General features: G+C 50.3%; 1 protein-coding gene across 1 annotated transcript in view; it reads right to left on the reverse strand.

Moving 5' to 3' along the window:
• LOC118075759 (CUGBP Elav-like family member 3) overlaps nt 1–20,688 on the reverse strand; it is a 67,235-nt gene that overhangs the window by 9,367 nt on the left and 37,180 nt on the right. The window contains exons 3-12 of the mRNA XM_035097965.3: nt 14,810–14,858; nt 14,129–14,257; nt 12,949–13,028; nt 10,176–10,319; nt 8,802–8,952; nt 7,760–7,909; nt 5,686–5,751; nt 4,515–4,631; nt 2,278–2,421; nt 1,815–1,958 (exon numbers count right to left, since the gene is read on the reverse strand). Of these exons, the coding sequence (XP_034953856.1) occupies nt 1,831–1,958; nt 2,278–2,421; nt 4,515–4,631; nt 5,686–5,751; nt 7,760–7,909; nt 8,802–8,952; nt 10,176–10,319; nt 12,949–13,028; nt 14,129–14,257; nt 14,810–14,858 (1,158 nt within the window). The 3' untranslated portion in view covers nt 1,815–1,830. The remainder of the gene's footprint in view (nt 1–1,814; nt 1,959–2,277; nt 2,422–4,514; nt 4,632–5,685; nt 5,752–7,759; nt 7,910–8,801; nt 8,953–10,175; nt 10,320–12,948; nt 13,029–14,128; nt 14,258–14,809; nt 14,859–20,688) is intronic.

The following is a 20,688-nucleotide window of genomic DNA, read 5'->3' on the forward strand; positions in this document are numbered from 1 at the left end:
ACATACCAGGAGGAGAAAACACACACGCACACAAGATTGTCCTTGATTTAAAAACAACAACCCAGAAGGGTCACTTGGGGCGATGCCCTGCACAAAAGGGCAACCACCACCACGCCTGACGAAGAAGCTTCACACCCAGAGAGATTTGTCTGTAGGTGGGGAAATGCGAACGAGAGCAAAGGCATGGGGTGACAGGTTGCCATGCCACAGCTAGACACTAGGGAGTCCTGTCCTCTCTCCCCCAACCCTCCTCACATGCCGGTCTCCATTGAGCCTCCGCCCGCAAATATACGTCCGCAATGGCTGGGATCGGACTGCCCAATTGCTCTTGGTGCAGTTGAAGCAGCTGCCTTTAGAGGAGGCTGCCCATGGTCTCTGTAGGGGCGCTGACTTGAGCACCAGGTTATGGGTGCCCAATGGTGACGTCACGTGACAACATGATGTCACGGCGCTGGCAGGGTCTCCGACGTTGTCTGGGAGGTGCAGGGCTGTGACGCAACTTCCGGTTTCTACCAGAAGTCACATCACAGCCCTGCACTGTGGGTGCTAAGCACCCACAATTCCTTTTTTTCTGTGGGTGCCCTGTCACCCCTAGACCTGGTGCCTATGTCTCTCTGCATGTCCAGACCAGTGACTCATGCAGAAACACAGCAGCAGCAGGCCCAGCAGCCTCCGGGGAGGTTCCCCGCGGCCGATACCGACCGACCTCTTTCCTGAAAATTGTAAACCTTTGCAAAGGTGCAGAGCTCAGCCACAGCAAGACGAAGAGAAGGATCACCAGAGGCATTCTGGGTAAATAAAGATGGTGGCTCTGGTGGCAGCCTCCTCAGCACTGTTAGCTGTTTCTGCTCCTGCCCCCCCCCCAGGGCCCCCGCTGCATGTGTCCAGGCCCCCTCACTCTCAAATGCAGGAGCACAAATGCCTAATCTGAGATCTTGCCAACTCTGCTCGGACTTGCTAAGCCTGGCTAAATGTCACCGTACTCTCCTCGTATTTAGAATTGGGTTGAACATACCGGTAGATTCAAATATTGCCTTCTCTTCCCCCTCCAGCTTGAAACATCTTCGACCACCACCCCAAAAATATGACCAGGACTGTATCGCCCCCTAGTGGCTGGGAGGACACCGTGCAGAATAATGTCGGCCAGAACACACAGCACAGCGAAGGGGCAATCTGTGGCCCCCACCCTCAGATGTTGCTGGACTCCAACTCCCAACAGCCCCAGCGGCCAGCGTGGCCCCAATGGACAGGGATGGTGATGGAAGTTGTAGCCCAGCCGTCTCTGGAGAGTCGCAGGTTCCTCTCCCCCCCCCCCCGGGCTCAGGGCTTGGTGGTCTTCTGTGGACTCCGGCAAACCCCCCACTCCCCCAGCCAAAACTTGCCAGCGGGTTGCAACATGGGCTTGCAGCAACTGGTGCAATTGTTTACACAGAGAGAGAGAGAGAGATCTAAATATTTTGCCTTTTGTGCTCTCTGTGTCTGTTGGTTGCTGCACGAGCCCCCCCCCCCAAGGCCTGGCATCAACATGTCCCTCAAAGAACGGGCAGAAGCTACTCCACCAGGAAGGCATTGGGGTTGATGGGTCAGCGGTTAAGGAACATAAGCTTTCCCGGAAGAGATTTTACGTTGTGATTTCCCTCTCAGATCCTTGCAACCAGCCAGTAAATGCATTCTGGGGTGGGGTGGGGGGGTCAGGTGTTGTGGCGCTGTGGCACCCTCCCTCCAACCCTCGGCAGACTAACGATGCCCGATATGCCCGCCAGCCCCAGCGGTGTCTCCTAAGCTCCCTTGCCTTGGAAGGTGTGGGCACCCACCTGATGGACAGCTGGCTCAGTAGGGGCGGTTGGCGTCTTTGGGCCTCTTGAGCTGGACTTTGAGGCGCTTCATCCCAATCTGGAAACCGTTCATGGCCTGGATGGCAGCCTGGGCGCTGGCGGGATTGTCAAAACTTACGAATCCTGCAAAGGTGGAGGGGAAATGGACAAGGAGAAGGGAGGGTGGGGTGGGCGAGGGCCTGCTGTGACCTCACAGCATGCAGACGGAGACCGTCCCACCCTCTGTAGAATCCACCTCTTGCTTTGTTTGGTTTCTAAAGCCAAAGGTTTAAGTTGATAGTCCCTATGAGGGAGGCGGAGAAGGCTGGTGGGATGCTTCTCTCTCTGCGTGCCGTGTGCGAGAAGGCCGCTGGTTTTAACTTTTAGCCCCTGAGGACTGTGTTCCCCCATGATTTGCGGGACCCTATTCTCTTCCCCCAGAACCCCGCTGGGCTATCCCTACCGAAACATTTGCTCTGATTGGTGGCCCGGTCCACAAAGACTTTGGCGGAGATGACGTTTCCGAAGGGGAGGAACATCTGCAAGATCTCGGAGTCTGTGAACTCCTGCGGCAGGTGGTAGATGAAGATGTTACAGCCCTCGGGGCCTGGGAGAGGACAGCCATGTTTTGGGATAAAGGAAGGCAGGGAGGGAGGAGAGAGAGAGAGAGAATTGCTGCTTGAGAACATGCTGGAACACAGAGGGAACATCCCCTGTAACATTTAGATTAGCGTTGTCGAACCAGACTCATGCCAAGTTGCCTCTTTGAACAGGGGAGTCCCAAAGAGCGTTCCAGGCTTCCATGTTAAAAAGGTAAAGGGACCCCTGACCATTAGGTCCAGTCGTGACTGAATCTGGGGTTGCTGCACTCATCTCGCATTATTGGCCGAGGGAGCCGGCGTATAGTTTCCAGGTCATGTGGCCAGCAAGACAAAGCCACTTCTGGCGAACCAGAGCAGCACATGGAAACGCCGTTTACCTTCCCGCTGTAGCGGTTCCTATTTATCTACTTGCATTTTGACGTGCTTTCGAACTGCTAGGTGGGCAGGAGCTGGGACCGAGCAACGGGAGCTCACCCCGCCACAGGGATTCGAACCGCTGACCTTCTGATCAGCAAGCCCTAGGCTCAGTGGCTTAACCCACAGAGCCATGTTACTCTTATGCAATTTTCAAGGCTTAACCCTGAACAGCCGTTCTCAAGGAGGTCGGAGCTCAAAGCTTTCGCCTTACGGTTCCCTTTCACCCCCAACCACGCCCCCCACCAAATTCGACAAGTGAAAATGCAATGCCAGGAATGAGGCCCTGTCTGCACGGTACATTTAAAGCAGTATCACACTGCTTAAAACTGTAATGGCTTCCCCACAAAGAATCCTGGGAACTGTAGTTTGTTCAGTGTGCTGAGAGTTGTCAGGCGGCACCTTTTCTCCCAACAGAGCTACGATTATCAGTTTGTTTTAAGAATCTCTGGGAATTGTAGTTCTGGGAGGGGAACAGGGACCTCGTAACAACTACCAGCACTAGAGTTCCCACGATTCTTTGAGAAACCATGACTGCTTCACGTGGTCTGAGATCGCTTTAAATAAATAGCGCAGGTGGGGCCTGACTCTAGAGAGATGCTGTGCCTGTGTCGGGCCGCTCAGAAGAGTCACCCCAGTCCTTGCCATTCCCATTTAGCTGTGGATACTTCTGCAGTGGCCAGATAGGGGCGGAAGAGAAATGGGTGGGGTTCTCTGCACCTTCAAAACAGGGAATTCCAGCAGGTGTAGCCTCCGCAACCATCCACACCTGATGAAAATCATGTCTTCTACCTAGGTCTTAAAGGTGTGGAAGCCTCCCTGCCCACTTAAAAAAACCAGTATGCCCTAGATCAGCATTCCTCAACCTAGTGCCCACCAGAAGTTTTGGACTACAACTCCCAGCCAGCACGGCTGATGGGTGTTGTAGTTCAAAACATCGAGGGGGGGGACCACACCAGATTGGGGGAGGCTGCCCCCGGCGCTTCTGAAAATTATCTTCCACCAAAATGTCCTCTTTGATTCTGGAATCTCAAAGCACCTGGTTTTTAGAATTGTGGAGTTGGGAGGGAACCCCAGTGGTCATCTAGTCCAACCCCCTGCCACTAAACCAACCCTGACAGATGGCCATCCAACCTCTGCTTCGAAATCTCTGAGGAAGGAGACTCCACCGCTGTCCCGCGGAGCCTGTTCCACAGCCGAACAGGCTTGTCCCCAATGCTGTGTTGAGCCAGGGTGGTTTAGTGTTCGACAAGGACCTGTGGCACAAGCCAAAACTCGGGGAAGGAGCAAGTGATGTGCTTGAGTCCCCTCAGATTATTATTATTATTATTACTATTAATTTATTTATACCCCGCCCATCTGGCTGGGTTTCCCCTGCCACTCTGGGCGGCTTCCAACAAATACCAAAATACATTAAAATATCACAGGTTAAAAACTTCCCTAAACAGGGCTGCCTTTAGGTGTTTTCTAAATGTCAGGTAGTTGTTTATCTCCTTGACCTCCGGTGGGGGCTAAAGAGACCTCTGCCTGCGCCGTGGCTGAATCTGCGGGGAAAGCGAGCCATTGCTGGCGCCTCAGGACTTCCGCAGAGGAAGCGGCGGATGGGATTCCAGATAGGAATAAGGTCTACAAATCAACCGCAGCTGGTGGGTGGGCGGGAAAAGGGGCTCGGTGACCCACCTACCTTCCCGCTGCTGCTGCTGCTGCTGCTGCTGTTGTGGAGGTGGCTGCTGGGCAATGATGGTGGCTGGCTGTTGCGGGAAGGCCGGGCTCACCAGTCCGTAGGCGGCAGGGTAGGCGGCTGTGGGGGGAAGCGGGCAGAGAAAAGCCTAAGGTGGCATCGGCCGAGCAACAGGGGCAGAGAGAGAGAGAGAGAGAGAGAGAGAGAGAGCGACAGGCCTGCGGTGTTGTCTGACCCAGGGAAGAACACATTGCTGGCATTGCCCAGGCAGAAAGGCTTAAGGCGCAGAGTGGGCATCGTGCCCTTCTAGGAATGGACAAAACTATCAGCTTTTCCAATCTTGTGTATTTATGAACCATTTTTTTGCTTGCTTGCATTTTATCCTAAGGTATGCATTTTCACATACAGGTATGCCTAATACACACTTTTGAAAAACCAGCAATTTACCCCATTCTTGGGAGCATTTTTGTATGTGGTTTTCACCAACACATGCATATACAGTACCGTATTTTTCCGTGTATAAGACTAGGTTTCTTCCCTAAAAAAGACTGAGAAATTACATTTCCCATTTTCTTAAATCTGAGTCTCCCAAAATAGGGGGCGTCTTATACATGGGGGCGTCTTATAGATGGAAAAATACGGTGTATATATTTAAAAACAAATATATTTAAAAATATATTTAAAAACAAGCACTTTCCTCTATTGTGCTTTTTTTTTAGTTTGGAGAACTGCATGGTAAAATCTGAAGCGGTGCAAACTACGAAGGACAGCTGTGTTTCTCAGTCATTATTCCAAGAAGTAGGCATGAGGGAGCTTCATGCCGCCCCCTGCGAACCAAGCTGAATTTCTCCCTCCTCTCTGGACTCTCCCGGAGATCGCTGGACCACAAATCCCCCAGGCCCTGAGAGCCACTGGCCTGTGGAGTGCCAGAGACGTTCCCCATCCCAGACGTAATAGATGCGGCATTCTGGGAAAGCGATTGAGCAAACATCCCTAGTGCCATCTTATAGCCATAGAACACAGAGAGCAGGGACCAGGTCTCGGGCTTTGCCTGGGCAATGAGGCCTTGGCACAAGAGAGGGTGCCATGCTCTCCATATTGCCCAGACAATGGAGTCTAGGCAAGGAGATATATTGGCCCAGAATCCTAGAGATTCCCATTCTCCACCTCCTACCTGTATAGTGTTGCATCCCGGCGTACGCCTGTTGCAATGGGTCCACGGGGGCTGCTGGGCTCTGTGCTGTGTCAGGATGCGAAGAGGAAAGAGTACATACTTATGAGACGATAATGGCCTGCTTCACACTACCACTACTACTACTATTACTACTAATAATAATTTATTTGTACCCCACCCACCTGGCTGAGTCTCCCCAGCCACTCTGGGCGGCTCCCAATCAAGTATTAAAACAATGCAGCATTAAATATTAAAAACTTCCCTAAACAGGGCTGCCTTCAGATGTCTTTTAAAAATAGGATAGCCACTTATTTCCTTGACACCTGATGAGAGGGTGTTCCACAGGGCGGGAGCCACTACCGAGAAGGCCCTCTGCCTGGTTCCCTGTAACCTCACTTCTCACAATGAGGGAACCGCTAGAAGGCCCTCGGCGCTGGATCTCAGTGTCTGGGCTGAACGATGGGGGTGGAGACACTCCTTCGGGTATACAAGTATACACAAAGCAAAAAAATATCCAACTCGCCATACCGGTCATGGTTTGTTTCCTAAGAACCAACCACATTGTGCAGCCATGGTTTGATGCTGGCTTACAAACCATGGTTTTTTAAAGCTGCGGTTTAGTGTTGTGTCGGAATCCAACCATCCTTTATTTGGGCCGCTTGGTCCCAGGCTCTAAAGCTGGGGCGGGGTGGGCGGGGAGCCACACTCTGCAGAAATGCACAGTGCCGTGGGGGGGGGGGACAACTTGAGGCTTGTTAGGCAAACCACGGTTAAAGCAAACGTCAGCTGAGTGTTACGTGTAAACACAGCCAATGTTATTTCAGATTCCTCAAGCTCCGGAATCCATCAGATCTGGAACCCAGAAAGCTCCCAAGTAGGACATGATGAAGCAATTTCCCTCCTAACTTGTCTGCCCACAGAATCCTGCTCCTGTACATGGAGGCTCCATCTCTAGATACTCTCACAGCTAATAAGCATACCAGAGCAGCCCTGGTGAAAAGGACACATGGAGGCGTGGGGTTTTATTCATTTAAAAACTGCTTTCCTTCTGTTTGATTGGTGCTCCGACTCTTGTGCAAAATGTGTCTAGGCCTTTATTCCTCCATTCTCTCATCCGGTGCATTTTGTTTACTTCCATGTTATTCCACATTCTCTGCTTTTACTACATTATCGTCATTATTATTAATTGGGTGCCCCCCCCAGCTGTCTTTGTTGCCATCGCAGAAAGGCTGCATGCAAGTGAACAAACAAGCTAGTATTCCAAAAGGTAGTCTGCTTCAGAACATGGGAGGTCTGTCATGGCCAGGGGCGGATTTAGGTTTGATGCGGCCCTCAGCTCCTGAAGGTAATGGGGCCCTTTCTATGTCCAGCTGTCCTTTGTCAACAACAAACTGTGACTGTTTTTGTGCTGAATATATGCTCTATGGCAATTCATGGACCTAACAGGTATCTAAAGGCATTTGCACATAACAAAATAGGAGCCTACACAACACAAAACACTGTTGCTGTATGTAGGTTTTATTTTATTTGTTTTTAATCTTATATTTTGGAAATGTACATCCAGTTTTTATTTCCCTTAAAAAATTTTGGGGGCCCCCCAAGAGAGTGGGGCCCTAAGCAATAGCTTGTTTAGTTTATACGTAAATCCAGCACTAGTCCCGGCTAACAGCCACCCATAGGGCCATGCTCCCTAAACCAAGACCAAGTGCAATCATTCTTCCCAGGGGTTGTGACTGCAAAAACTCAGATTTATACCTCCTTAAAAAAAGAAGTTTATGCTGAATTTTTGAAGTAGTCCCGTCCCCCGTTTCTGATTGAATTATATGTTTCTGATCAACCAAAAATGAATTTTTTATAAGAAAGGAACAGCAAGCAGCAAGCTCAGACAAAATTTGAGACTGGAGCAAGCTTTATAGGATTACAGTGGTGCATTGGGGGTTGTGTGTGTGTCGGGGGGGGGGGGAGGAATCTATGTGGTCTCAAGGACTTGGGTGTCCAGGAAAGAAAGACTGAAAAACAGGGGAGGGGTTTGTGTGAGCAGAGGGAGAAGAAGATTCCGAGGAGCCTCAGATACCTGGGTATGGGTGGACGCCATTTGTGTAAATGGCCTCGGAGGCCGGCTGCCCCGTGCTCTGCGTGGGAACAGGGCTGTAGCCGTTGACGCTGAGGGTGGCCGGGATGGCAGACACTGGCGTGGCAGCAATGGCAGGTGGCGTGCTGGTCCCTGTGGGCAGAAGGCAGAGAAAGGTTGGCGGGGCAGCAAAAATCTCACCAGGCCCCCCCCCCCCCTGATGCAGTGTCCATAAATCCCATAGGTCTGCCCTTTTTACTCCTCTACTCAGCTCAGGCTGTCAGATCCGCATGCTAAGCAAATGTTAAGAACAAAACGGGGACCCCTTGGTGGGAATAAACGGTGCCAGGCTTTGCATAATACATCGTGTATATTTTCGGCTGCTTTGCATAATCTATTCCGGGTAGAATTTCACCGCTCACCAAGTTTCAAGGGCATCATAAGGACCGGAAGCTGGATTTGAAAAAAAGAAGGGAACCGGGAACCTCTCATATATTGGACTCTGGTTGAACTGTGCCTACGTCTCTTCTCGCAGCCCCATCTAAAGATGAACTCTGACTACCCCCCCCCCAATTTGAACTTTCCTTCTTAATAGCAAGAAGGTTGAGAGTGCATATGGGGGCGGAAGTCAGGGGAACTGAATTCCCTTGCCTTTTAAAAATTAAATAATTAATATACTTTTTTGTCTGGGGGGGCTGGAATGGCTATGCCTGAGCCAAAAACCCACCTATATCTGTAATCAGTAAAGTTGTGGCCATTTCCAATCCAGATCATTGTCTGCTTGAGTTTATTCATCACGTCTTACATTTAGCCACTGTGACTCGGACCGCAACAAACAAACAAACTTCGTGTTGAATCCCCCCCCCCACCTTTCCCCCCAGAAAAAAACACACACATTGGGAGTAGGAAACATTTCGGACTCCTGCCAGCGCCTGGACGAGACGGACGTTTCCAGAAAACCCTGGTTGGTCACTGATTGTTCTGTTTGTGTGCCCTGCGAGGAAGGCAGAGCCCACCCACCACTTCCTGGCTGGCCCCCCCTTACCTGAGGAGGTTGTGATGGGGGTGATGGGGGTGGCAATGAGGCCGTTGGGGTTGATGGTGGCCATCTGCTGCATCTGGACGGCGGCCATCGTCGCCATGGGGTTGAGGTAGGCGGAGTGTGTGGCAACAAGGGCTGCCTGTTGCTGCATTAGCTGAGGGCGGAGCAGCGGGGAGGGGGGGCAGGAGAGAGAGAGAGAGATCAATATACGTAAATATAAAGCATCATGGATGTCCACAGAGTCTGCTCCATTGGAGCCCCATCAGCACCCTGTTATGTGACTGTCCTGCATCTCCTTCCAAGCAGACGTCAGGGTACTGTCTTGCCCTGGTTATCTCCCACTTGGACTACTGCAATGCGCTCTACGTGGGGCTGCCTTTGAAGGTGACTCGGAAACTACAGCAGGCAGACTGGGGACTGGGGGCGGCCGCCGAGACCACATTACACCAGTCCTGAGAGATCTACATTGGCTCCCAGTACGTTTCCGAGCACAATTCAAAGTGTTGGTGCTGACCTTTAAAGCCCTAAACAACCTCGGTCCAGTATACCTGAAGGAGCGTCTCTACCTCCATCATTCTGCCCGGACACGGAGGTCCAGCTCCGAGGGTCTTCTGGCGGTTCCCTCACTGCGAGAAGTGAGGTTACAGGGAACCAGGCAGAGGGCCTTCTTGGTGGTGGCGCCCACCCTGTAGAACGCCCTCCCATCAGATGCCAAGGATTCCCCTCCCTCTAGAAAAAGGTCCACAACTTTAGCTCCCCACCTTCATGGGTAGATCACTTCCAGAATTTTTATACAGTACTGGGAGTAGATCACAGTCTCTTGTGAGTTGGATGTGGCTGCTCTAGGCTATCTGAAAACTCTGCTTCCTCCTTCTTCCTTCCCTTTCTCTGGAGGAGTGCTCGAAATGGGCTGCAAAATCTTAGAAGGTGAGCAGTTGTGAGGGAACGTGGAGTGGAACCTACACTTCTAAATTTGCCACTACACTACTGCACATAAGGTAAGGCTCCTCCTTTAAAAATAAAATAAAAATCCCTGCATGTAGAAGATTAGCATATCAGGGTGAATAGTTCTTGTCCTTCCTTCCTCTTGGCATGCTAGTTATCTATAATGCAGCTTTTCCAGGGGGGTGTTAATGGAAATCCCTTCCTTTTAGATAGCTAGCATATGAAGGATAAGGGCATAGCCTAGTTTACACCCTGATATACTAGCTTTCTAGATGCGGTAAGACGATCTTAAGGAAAAGTGTGCGCATATTCACACATCAGTGTCCCTGTTTATGTACTGAGCTGGGAACCTTCCCCACCCCCCAAAAAAACAGCTGGCACCACCCCCCTCCCCACAACTCCAGGCTCCTCTAGCGAAGTGGAGCCTCTTACTGCTTGGGTGTAGGCACTGTACACCCCAAACTGGAGGGCGATGGGGCTGAACATCCCCAGCTGGTTTGCCACTTGCTGCATCCGGCGGAGCCCCCTCTCCTTCTCCGTGTCGGCAAATTTCACCACGAGGCTGGATGAGGCGCCCTGGAAGGGAGAGGAGGAAATTGAGGGCCCCCAAACACAGTAACTTTGCTGAAGCTCAGACAGCCTTTCCCAAGCTGGCGCCCTCCAGAGAGTCAGTGTGGGCTACAACCTGGGAGTTAACAGGTTTCATATCCCCGCTCAGACACGGGCCAGTCACTCTCTCCCAGCCTAACCTACACCACAGGGCTGTTGGGAGGAGAAAAAGGGGTGGGGAGAACTTTTTACAGCAACACCTTGGTGGAATATAAATGTTTTTGGCACCCGCTGAGATCCTGAGCTGCCCAGATGACAAGACCCCCCCCCCCAGCCTCAACAAAGGAAAGCAGAGCAAGACATTTGGCTCCAGCTTGGCTGCAGGAGTTGCCAGAAGGAGGTGTCCAAGGCGCCACCCAAGTGCCTTAGGGACTCCACTCCAGATTTGTTTACTTTTGAGCATTTTCTTCTCCTGCAGATATCCCGCAAGGCAGCAGAGGTTTTCCTTCTCTTAGATGGTCTACCTTTCCAGTGGGACGAGCCCCACCTGCCCCTCACTTCCCTCTCCAGCACACAAGGGCATCTCCTTCTTGACCGTTGGACCCACTCTTGGTCTCTTGCACTCCATGTGCCAGAGCCTGTCTTTGCATGCAAGGGGAAGAAGCCCTTACTCACTGAGGGTTTGAGACCCATTGGCTGCCCTCGCCTGGTTTGGCCAGCCAGTCAGTGCCATTTCCCGGGATGTGGCTGCTGTCTAATGCCGACAGCTTCCGGGAGCCACAGGTGAGAGCTGGGTGCAGGGTGGGAGCCAAAGGTGGACAAACTACCCCATAAGGAACATGGCGTGCCCCCCAACCATGTCCCTACACTTCCCCTAACACCCCTATATAAATGTAAGGAACTAATAAAATAACAAATAAGGAAATGATCGTAATTTATATGCTGCCTCTCATTTCATGCAGAAAGGCCATGGCAAGTCACAAACACATAAAAGGCCACAGTCAAATAAGTGTAAACCCAATTATAGAAACACAGTGACCTGTAATTGCATTAAGACATCCATAATTAAAATACATTTTCAAGGGTCGGTGGAATGCCAATACTGACGGCACTTGAAGACACCCGTTTAGATGAGCGTTTTCTCCTGATCTCCTTTCTTCAATCCCCAAATTCTTCTTTTAACTGTTATGCTCTGGTTAATGGGCTTTGCTCATGACATACTTTAATCTCAGATGTTTTAATATACAGTCGTATCTTGGAGTCGAACGGAATCCATTCTGGAAGTCCTTTCGACTTCCAAAACGTTTGAAAATTAAATTGCGGCTTCTGATTGGCTGCAGGAAGCTCCTGCAGCCAATCAGAAGCCTCGGAAGCCCCATCGGACATTCAGCTTCCAAAAGAATAGTCAAAAATCGGAACATTCACTTCCGGGTTTTGATTGTTTGGGAGCCAAAACGTTTGAAAACTAGGCTGTTTGACTTCCAAGGTACAACTGTAGTTGATTTGCTACGTGTTGTCAGACAGCAGCTCATGTCAGTCCTTAGACAGGACAGTCAACAGCCAGGGATGATGGAAATCATGTTAACTTCTAGACAGCACCAGCTTGGGAGAAGGTCTAGAGCTGGTCCAAAAGGCATTGGGGGAGGGGAATGGAGGAGAGGAGACAGTGCTAACAAAGATTGGGGTAGGGCTTTTCTCAAAAATGCATATTATTAGGGGAAAGTGTCAGTTAAATGCATATGTTAATGAAAGTAGCATTAAAAATGCATTATTGTTAGGGAAATTTGTTTGGAAATATGGGTGCACAAGGGGAAATTGTGTACAAAAATTTGTATATTAAAGAGAAAATGAATATATATATATATACTGGTGCAGAAATGCGGAGAATTGTAGTTAAGATTGGAAAGATTAGAAACGGAGAAGAACCCAAACTGATTGATTTGTGCTCTATTTGACACCCCCTGATCGCTGCCATCTTAGGTCAGGGGTCAGCAAACTTTTTCAGCAGGGGGCCGGTCCACTGTCCCTCAGACCTTGTGGGGGGCCGGACTATATTTTGAAAAAAATATGAGCGAATTCCTATGCCCCACAAATAACCCAGAGATGCATTTTAAATAAAAGGACACATTCTACTCATGTAAAAACATGCTGATTCCCAGACCGTCCACGGGCTGGATTTAGAAGGTGATTGGGCCACATCTGGCCCCGGGCCTTAGTTTGGGGACCCCTGTCTTAGGTCATGTGTGAATGCATAGCATCGGAGGATAGCTTGAAAAGTTGGCAACCCCCCCCCCCAAAAAAAATCTATTTAATTCACAAAGAAAATTGTCAGATCTCTTTTCTGCACCCTCGGGCAAATATGCCTTGCTTTTTTTTTTTTTTAAAAAAAAAGTTGACAAATGTGCAGCCGGCAAGTCTTTTGGACTACTCTTTTGGGAAAGCACAACAGAGGACGTTTGTCCACTAGGAGGAAGCAGAGCCCGTGGAAGATTTCTTCCCTCTCCCTGCTCCCTCACTTGCTGAAGGCGGAGCCTCAAAATGAAAGGACTTAATGGAAGGCAGGAGGGATTTAGCAAGACAACCTCCTCCTCCTCTGCCCCCCCCACAGCCCTTGGCTCTCCCTGCCCCCCACCAAGGCAGAAGTTGTGGGTCTCACCGGTAACGTGCGGCTTCCGTGCAACGTATTGATGGCAGCTTGTGCTTCTGCGTGTGTTTGGAACTTCACAAAGGCACAGCCTGGCAGAGGGGAGAGAAAGGGAAAGACTCGGAGACAGAAACAGGAAGAGCTTGCCCGCTAGATGAGGTCAGTGGCCCTTCTAGGCCTGCACCCTGTACTCACAGTGGCCAATCTGATGCGCCACAAGCAGGAGACTGACCACAGGAGCCCTGTGCGCTCCTATGGTTTCCAGCAACTGGCATTTGGAAGCACTGCTAACTCTTGACCGCAGAGGCATCGCCTCCACGAACTGGTCTAATTCTCTTTTAAAGCTGGCCATCGCTACATCTTCTCATAGTAGCCTTTCGCCAGCCGCCCCCTCCACCAAGGCCCCCTTGTCTCTCCCGGGTTGCGCTCAGGATTGCAAAACCAATTGTGTGTGCTTTGAGCTGCGCCTAGCTCTGACTGGCTGGAACCCGTGACATCATGAATCCAGCTCACCCGCTTTAAACCTCTGAAAGGCTCCATGTGGAGCATGGAGCTGGGGGCGTGGAGGAGGACCCACTGAAACAGGGTCCAATTGGCTGTCTGGTATGTCTGTCTCCTGCCTCCTAGATGCAGGAGGATGCCAAGAGCCACCTTTCCGATGATCAACGCTCTGCAAGGACGTAAGATCGGGCCAACGTTAGCTCGCTGTGCCTCATCGCTTTTTAAAATAGGCTGCATGAATCAGGCCCGGCACACCCATGAGGCAAGGGGAAGCAGCCGCCTTGGGTGGAAGGAACTCCCAAGGCAGCACTGGGTGGGCACTCTTCCACCTCTGGCATTGGCAGAGAAGAGGTGCCAATATCAGTGCCGATTTCCGGCGAAATCTCGCTGGAAATCACTACTGATGCTTCTCCAATGGTGGAGGTGACACTTCCTGTCTGGCATCAGGCGGCAATAAGTGATGTGCCCACTCCTAGCATGCGCACAAAATGTTCTTATGTAACAGTGCCCCTGAAGGGGCCCCTTAGTCACTTCCCAGAGCAGCAACTCTCTCCAGATGTTCTTGGACTGCGACTCCCAACCCTAGCCCTTGGGCCAAGCTGGTGGTGATGGGAGTTGTAGTTCGAGGGCACCTGCTCAGGGGCAACCTTCCGATGGCAGCGGAGGGCGGCTGCCCCCCTTCTCCACTCACCTTTGCTGGTGCCGTCGGGACCCCGCAGTACCGTGCACTCGTCGATGTTCCCGAACGGCTCGAACATTTTCCGGACGTCCTCGTCTGTCTGCTGCTTACCCAGCATTCCCACAAAGAGCTTCCTGTCTTCTGGAAGGAGAAAGGAGGTTGCTCAGATAAAGGCCATCTTGGGGGAGCCCAGACTGCGCTATAAACATGCTCACCTCTGTTCAGAAAGCTGGCACAAGTTTTAATTTGTTTCCAGTCTATTTTTAACTTTTCAGACGCCTTAGACTGTTGCTGTTTCTCTTAGTGGCAATGACGTCTTTTAGGGTTTGTTTGTTTTTTTTACAATCAAGCAGTATATAAATTCCACAAAATAAATAATATACATAACACACACAGCCCGAAAAAACCTGGGTTGTTTTTTTTTGAAACTTATTAGCTCTCCACCACCTTTGCCAAAATAGAGCCCTCCAGAAGTTATGGACTACGACTCCCAGCTGGCTGGCACTGATGGGAGTCGTAGTCCAAAACATATGGGAGGGTGGTGGTTTTCAAGGTGGAGAAGGCTATATTGTATTATTAAGGGAATCAAACCTGTCCAGAAATTTGAGGCCAGCTCCTCAAAAGACACCAGCTGAGCAGGCAATCTGCTCTCTGAACCGCCCAGCACCCCAGAACCCCCGAGGGCGACTTTACCTCCTCTGCTTTCGCTGTCTGCTGGCTTCACCTGGATCGGTCGGTTCATCTGGAACGAGAAGGAGACAATGTTAAAAACATTGCCGTTTCATTCCATTTTTGTATCGCTCCTTTGGTCCAAGGAGTTCAAGGGGGTATTCATCACCCCCCCACACACCATCTCCCCATTGTATCCTTGCGACAACCCTGCAAGGTAGCGTTAGGCTAAGAGCCCAGGGTCGCATTCACAGAGCTTCATGGCCGAGGCCACACACATGCCGTGCCATTTTTAAACAGCCATGGCTTTCCCCAGGGAATTCTGGGAGCTGCAGTTTGCGGTGGGTGCTGAGAGACCCCACCTAGAGTTACAATTTCCCCAGAGTTCCCTGGGAAGACGGGCTGGTTGCTAAACCACTTTGCAAATTGTTGTTCCTCCGGGAGGGGAATAGCGCCCTTAAACTACAGTTCCTGGGATTCTTCCACGACTGTTTTAAGATTATATAATAATGCTTTAAAGGTGCGATGTCGGTGCGGCCTTTGCGTGAGGGTCAGAACCCTGCCCCCCCCCCCGATCCTAGTCCCAAACCCCAACTGCCACAGCACACGGGCACCTTATATGTGCTATGGGTCATATAAAGAAATAAAAAGATGCACAGCTCTCCCTCTCCCCACAACGACCCTGCGGGGTAGGTTAGACTGGAAGAGATAGCCCAAGGTCGCACCTAGTGAGCTTCACAGCCGAGTAAGGATTTGAGGCCTGGTCTCCCAGGTCTTAGCCTGACACTCTAACCACTATGCCACACTGTCTCTTGTTTTACAAAGGAAATTGCACACACGCACACACACACAGCAAGCCCCAGGCAGCCTTGGGAGGGTTAAGTCCCCGATGGAGAGCACTCTCCCCAGCCTCCAGGATTAGAAAGAGCTAGATTATCCCAGCAGGCAGCTGGGGCCTTTTTTCTGTAAAAGCATTTGTAATCACATTAAAGGAACGCAGGCCTTGCGGAGGCGGACGAGGCCCTCAAAAGGCCCGGTTGTCGACGGAAGCAGGGAAAGGGCGCAAAGAAGAAAGAGAGAAAGGGGGATTTCGCTGGCAAAGGCTTGTCGACAAGGCTCCATCTTGCCTCCCTGAAACTGCTGCGGTGGTGGCAAGCTCACCATCCATCTAGTGGGCCATCAAGCTCAGTATTGACCACTCTGACTGGCAGCTGCTCTCCAGGGTTTCAGACTCAAGGGCCACTCCCAGATCTAATGCATGCTAAATGGGTGCCCTGCCACTGAGCCACAGCTCTTTCCTTAAAAATCAAAGATTCTAGTTCTCATGGTTCCAAAAAAGGAATGACTTAGATAGCAGCACGGGAAGCGACATTCTACTGGGCCATCTTGCTCAATATTGCCTGCACTGACAGGCAGCAGCTCTTCAGGGCTTCAGGCAGCCCTGTATCAAACGCAGTGCAAGGAGGTTGAACGTTCAAGCTACCGGCATGAAGCAGGAACCCCAGCAAAGAAAAGGAAAGACGTAGCTAGCCTCTGTTTACTTGTTTCCTCTGGCTGGCTTCCCACATGCAAATCTGTCAGACAGACCAGCTTGAGAGCTTCAGCTGCACCTCACTCCCTTGCCAGAGCAAGGGATCTTTGTGTCTATCAGCCACCCAGGCACTGCCAGTCAGTGACGACAATACTGAGATTGATGGACAAGAGGTCTGAGGAAGCTTCCTAATATAAACCAGCAAATAATACACAAGAGCAAGAACAGTTTGAAAACATTAAATGTTTGGGATTCAAAACAAGCTAATAGCCACCCCACAATAAACACATCATCCATAAAAATCCTTAAGAGTGATGACTCCTGCATTGCAGGGGGGTGGACTAGATGACCCTCGGGGTCCCTTCCAACTCTACACTTTTATGGCAATGATATGCATGATCCTGGCAACAAGCACAGTGAGATTTACTTCTGAGTGAACGCAGATAGGATTGTGCTGTCGGGACACTTGGATGCTGATTGTGGTCATGTTTTCTGAAAGTTAAGGAGTTAGGTCTCATGCTCTTGACTGCTACAATGCCCTGTGCATGGTGCTGCCCTTGGAAGCAGTTCAGAAAATTCAGCTGGTCCAGGACGCAGCATCCCAGCTTCTACCCACATGGCCTCATGTAGAGTGAATCCTTTTCAGTCCTTGATGCTTCGAAGCCAAACTCGGGCCACAACATTGGGTTTTTCTTTTTCCTTAAAAAAATCCCCCCAAAGTCAGAATGTGAGTTATTTCTCACAAAGTGCGCTTCCCCCTCCCTGTGAAATAAGATAAATTGGTGACACTGTGTGTGCCGCAGGTGCGGGCGGCTTCTCCTAATGAGGTAATCCTGGACCAAAAATAGGGCGCAGGGAGAAGTGGCGCCAGATTATGGGACTCCTTCTTGGCGGAGGTTGATCTCACCGAGGTTTGCAGCTGTTCGTTCAGAACGCATCTTTGCCTTCTGCAGGCGAAACCGAGCTCAGGGGCAGGTGTGCTTTCTCGTGAGCTGCCATGGTGCTTTTGCCCAAGCTGCCGTGAGGATGTCCGTGATATAACACTCATTTTTCATGCTCTAGCAGCTCAATCTCAGAAAATAAAATAAAATAAAATAAGAGGATTTCGTGGATCTGGAATAAACATGGAGAGGGAAGAGGAAAATGGGGGCAGAGGATCTCCTCTCCCAGGAGAGATGAAAGTATTTGGGGCTTTTTAAATGTGGATGGATCTGAGAGAGAAATTCAATTGAGGTCACATCTAAAGGCGAATTCTACTTAATTTGCACGTTCCAAAACAATACATGAACCAAAAAAAGTGGCCATCCTTTGAAATTTTCACTCCCTGAATTTTGCCCTGCAGTTCTCCAGCAGGATATTGTTTACCAACAAACATACATACATACTGGGGCAAAGTGTGGAAGAAGCTGCCTATATTGTTGGAAACAGCATACAAAAATACATTATATAGAGGGAAATCTCATTGCAAAAAAAAGGTGCCTGTTAGGCAAAAATGCATAAGAAAATGTGCAGGGGAGAATTCACACTGAAATGTTCGTGGGGTTTATTTTTATTTTTCTAATCCACAAATTGCAGCAGAAATGTGGAGAACAGGATTTAAGATTGGGGAAATGGAGAGAAACTGAAACGGGCATATTCATTCCCATCCTCACCCATAACACTAGAACTCGGAGTCACCTGACAAAACTGATGGGTAGGGAATTAAGAAGAGAACCAAAGGATATGATTTCTTCACCCAACACATTCTTATGGAACTGCCTGCCACAAGGAACACTGCCTTGGAATCCTCTAGGAGAGCATTAGACTAATCTATGGGTCTGCTAATAGCTACTAGCTGGCAAATATCTGAAAAGTATATCTCCCCCCCCCTCCGGCTGAGAAAGGGTCTACCTGTGAAAACCAGATACCGAGGACAAAGGATGGTGGGAAGAAAGGGAAGCTATTATAAACACCCCCAAGAAATTGGGAACCGTAGTTTGTTATGGGTGCTGGAGATTCTAGGTCTGTTAGGGGCAAACTACAGTTCCCAGGAGTCTTTTGAGGGAGCAATGTACTTTAAACGCATGGTTTGCTTAGAGCCACCAATTACAGTTCCCTGGATTTTCCGCTTTGTGGGGGAAGGAAGCTGTAACTGGTATAAATAAATCTGTGGTGCAGAATTTCTCGAAGTCCCAGGTGTGCTTGCTTCTCTAAAGATCATAAAGGGGGAACCTTCTTACCTTCTTATTATGGAACGGTTAATAGGGTTTTTTAATTATTGATTTCAAGATGCTCGGAGTGTACCTTGATGGCCAAAGACCCAGCAGCGTATTGAATTCAACTATAAATATAAATAAGAATCGATAGCGAAAGGTGCAAGTAGGAGAGGCTGCCAAGTTCCTCACTCGCAAGGTGCAGTAAGAGAGACGATTGGTGAGGAACAGAAATGCCCACGCCAGCCCTCCCCACCCCCCAAAAAGAACAGATCCTTGCAAAGAGGGATTGTGTGACTAAACCAGCTTTAGTCTCGTATGCAGTGGCTAATTCCTTCCCACCCCGTTGCTGCAACGAGAACAATTTCATTTATTGATTGCGTTTATTTCTCACCCTTTCTTCCAAGGAGCTCAAGGTGGTGTGTGCGTGGTCCTCCCCACTCATTTTATCCCCACAAAACAACCTTGAGAGGTAGGCTAGGTTGAGAGGCAGTGACTGGCCCAAGTGAGCTTCCTGGCTCTGGGGCAATTCGAACCCAGCACTCTAGGCACACTGGCTTTGTGGTGGAGATGGAAGGAAAGGCTAAATAAAACTATAATAATAATAATAATAATAATAATAATAATAATAATAATAATAATACCTCTCTTCACTGTTCCACCACTAGATCCCACTGACCTCTCTCACCCCCCTCCTCGCCCTCCGGCGCTGAAGTTGGGTGTGTGTGTGTGCTCCAAACCGAGCGATCAGCGTAATGAACGCTCTGCTAATTGACCCGCTGATCGATGGCTATCACTAATGTACTGCAGACGGGGGCTCTGACGATCAAAGAGGGACAGCCTGCAGCAAAAGTGGGGTGTGCTGGGTATACAACCACAGCCAGCTAACGCAATGTAGGGAGATTTTATGACATGCGCCCAGATATGTCGCCATGAGTCTGAGCAGGGCCGAGACACAGAAACCCGTGTTTTAATTCTTGTTCATGGATCACCAATGTAAGGGCCCTAAATTAGACAATCATTCCTTGACAACTACTGACCATCAGCAAAGGGCAGGCCCTCTGATCATGAGCAGAGTGCCTTTCCCTCCCCACGGAGGCTTGAAACATTTGGTTGGACTCTCCAGGGACAGTCTCAGATTTACAGAAGCTGGATTTTGGCAACCCCAAATCTGTGAGAGGGAGCCGCAGGCCGCTGTGTTTCAGGGACAACATCAGCTCTGGCCTTATAAGATGGTTCCCTTTGCACTGGGGCGGAGGACCGAACACCCCTCTCCTCCCCACAAACCACCCCCTAAAGCTGCTGGCAGGGATTGGGATGTGGTTGCCATGGCGCCCGAGGCCGGGTACCTTTCTTCCTCATCGCCTCCTTTGCCTCTCGTTGCCACAGCAACCGGCGCAGCCAAGTAGTTGGGGATGGGAGGGGAAACTGACCAGTATTATTATTATTCCTCACCAATAATGCACCACTCCCAGTTTTTATTTCTTATTCTCATCTCTCCCACCCCCCCACCCCGTCCCCAGCTGTGGTCCTGCCACTAAAAATCAGAACTGGAGGATAGAGTCACCACCGGGAATTAGAGAGAGAGAGAGGCAGGTGGAGGGTCCTTTCATTGGGACTTTGATGAGGTGGAGCAGGGGAGAAAATAAAATGCCTCGTGTGTGTGTGTGTGTGTGTGTGTGTGTGTGTTGTGTGTGTGTGTGTGTGTGTAACATTTATTCAACTCAGGCCTACAAGATTCCCCACCCCTAAAGAGAATATTCATCTCTGCCAGGAGACCGTTTGTGGGTTACAAACCTTTCAATGTCACAATTTTAATGCAAGGGTTATACTGCCTAGCTTTAGGATTTGCAGCCAATGGGTTGTGTAGACCCATTGGAATGAATGGGACCAGCTTAGGCATAGCCATTCATTTAAATGGGTTTAGTCCGGGCAGACCTTAGCTGGATGCAACTGTATGGAGAGGAGGGGCTAGGTGGCCCTGGGCGGTGGTGTGGCTAACCCCCTCCAGGGCCGGCCCTATGGCAAGGCTGGGTGGTGCAGGGCGCCAGGGCGGTGCTGCGCTGCACACAGCGCCCGCCAGACAGCCGTGCTGGGAAACGGGGCGGGGGGGCGGGTGCTGGAGGGATCTTCGCGCCAGGGCGCCAGATATGCTTAAGACGGCCCTGACACCCTCCTTC

The sequence above is a fragment of the Zootoca vivipara genome, chromosome 16, assembly GCF_965207765.1.
Source record: "Zootoca vivipara chromosome 16, rZooViv2.hap1.1, whole genome shotgun sequence".
Taxonomy (NCBI): Eukaryota; Metazoa; Chordata; class Lepidosauria; order Squamata; family Lacertidae; genus Zootoca; species Zootoca vivipara.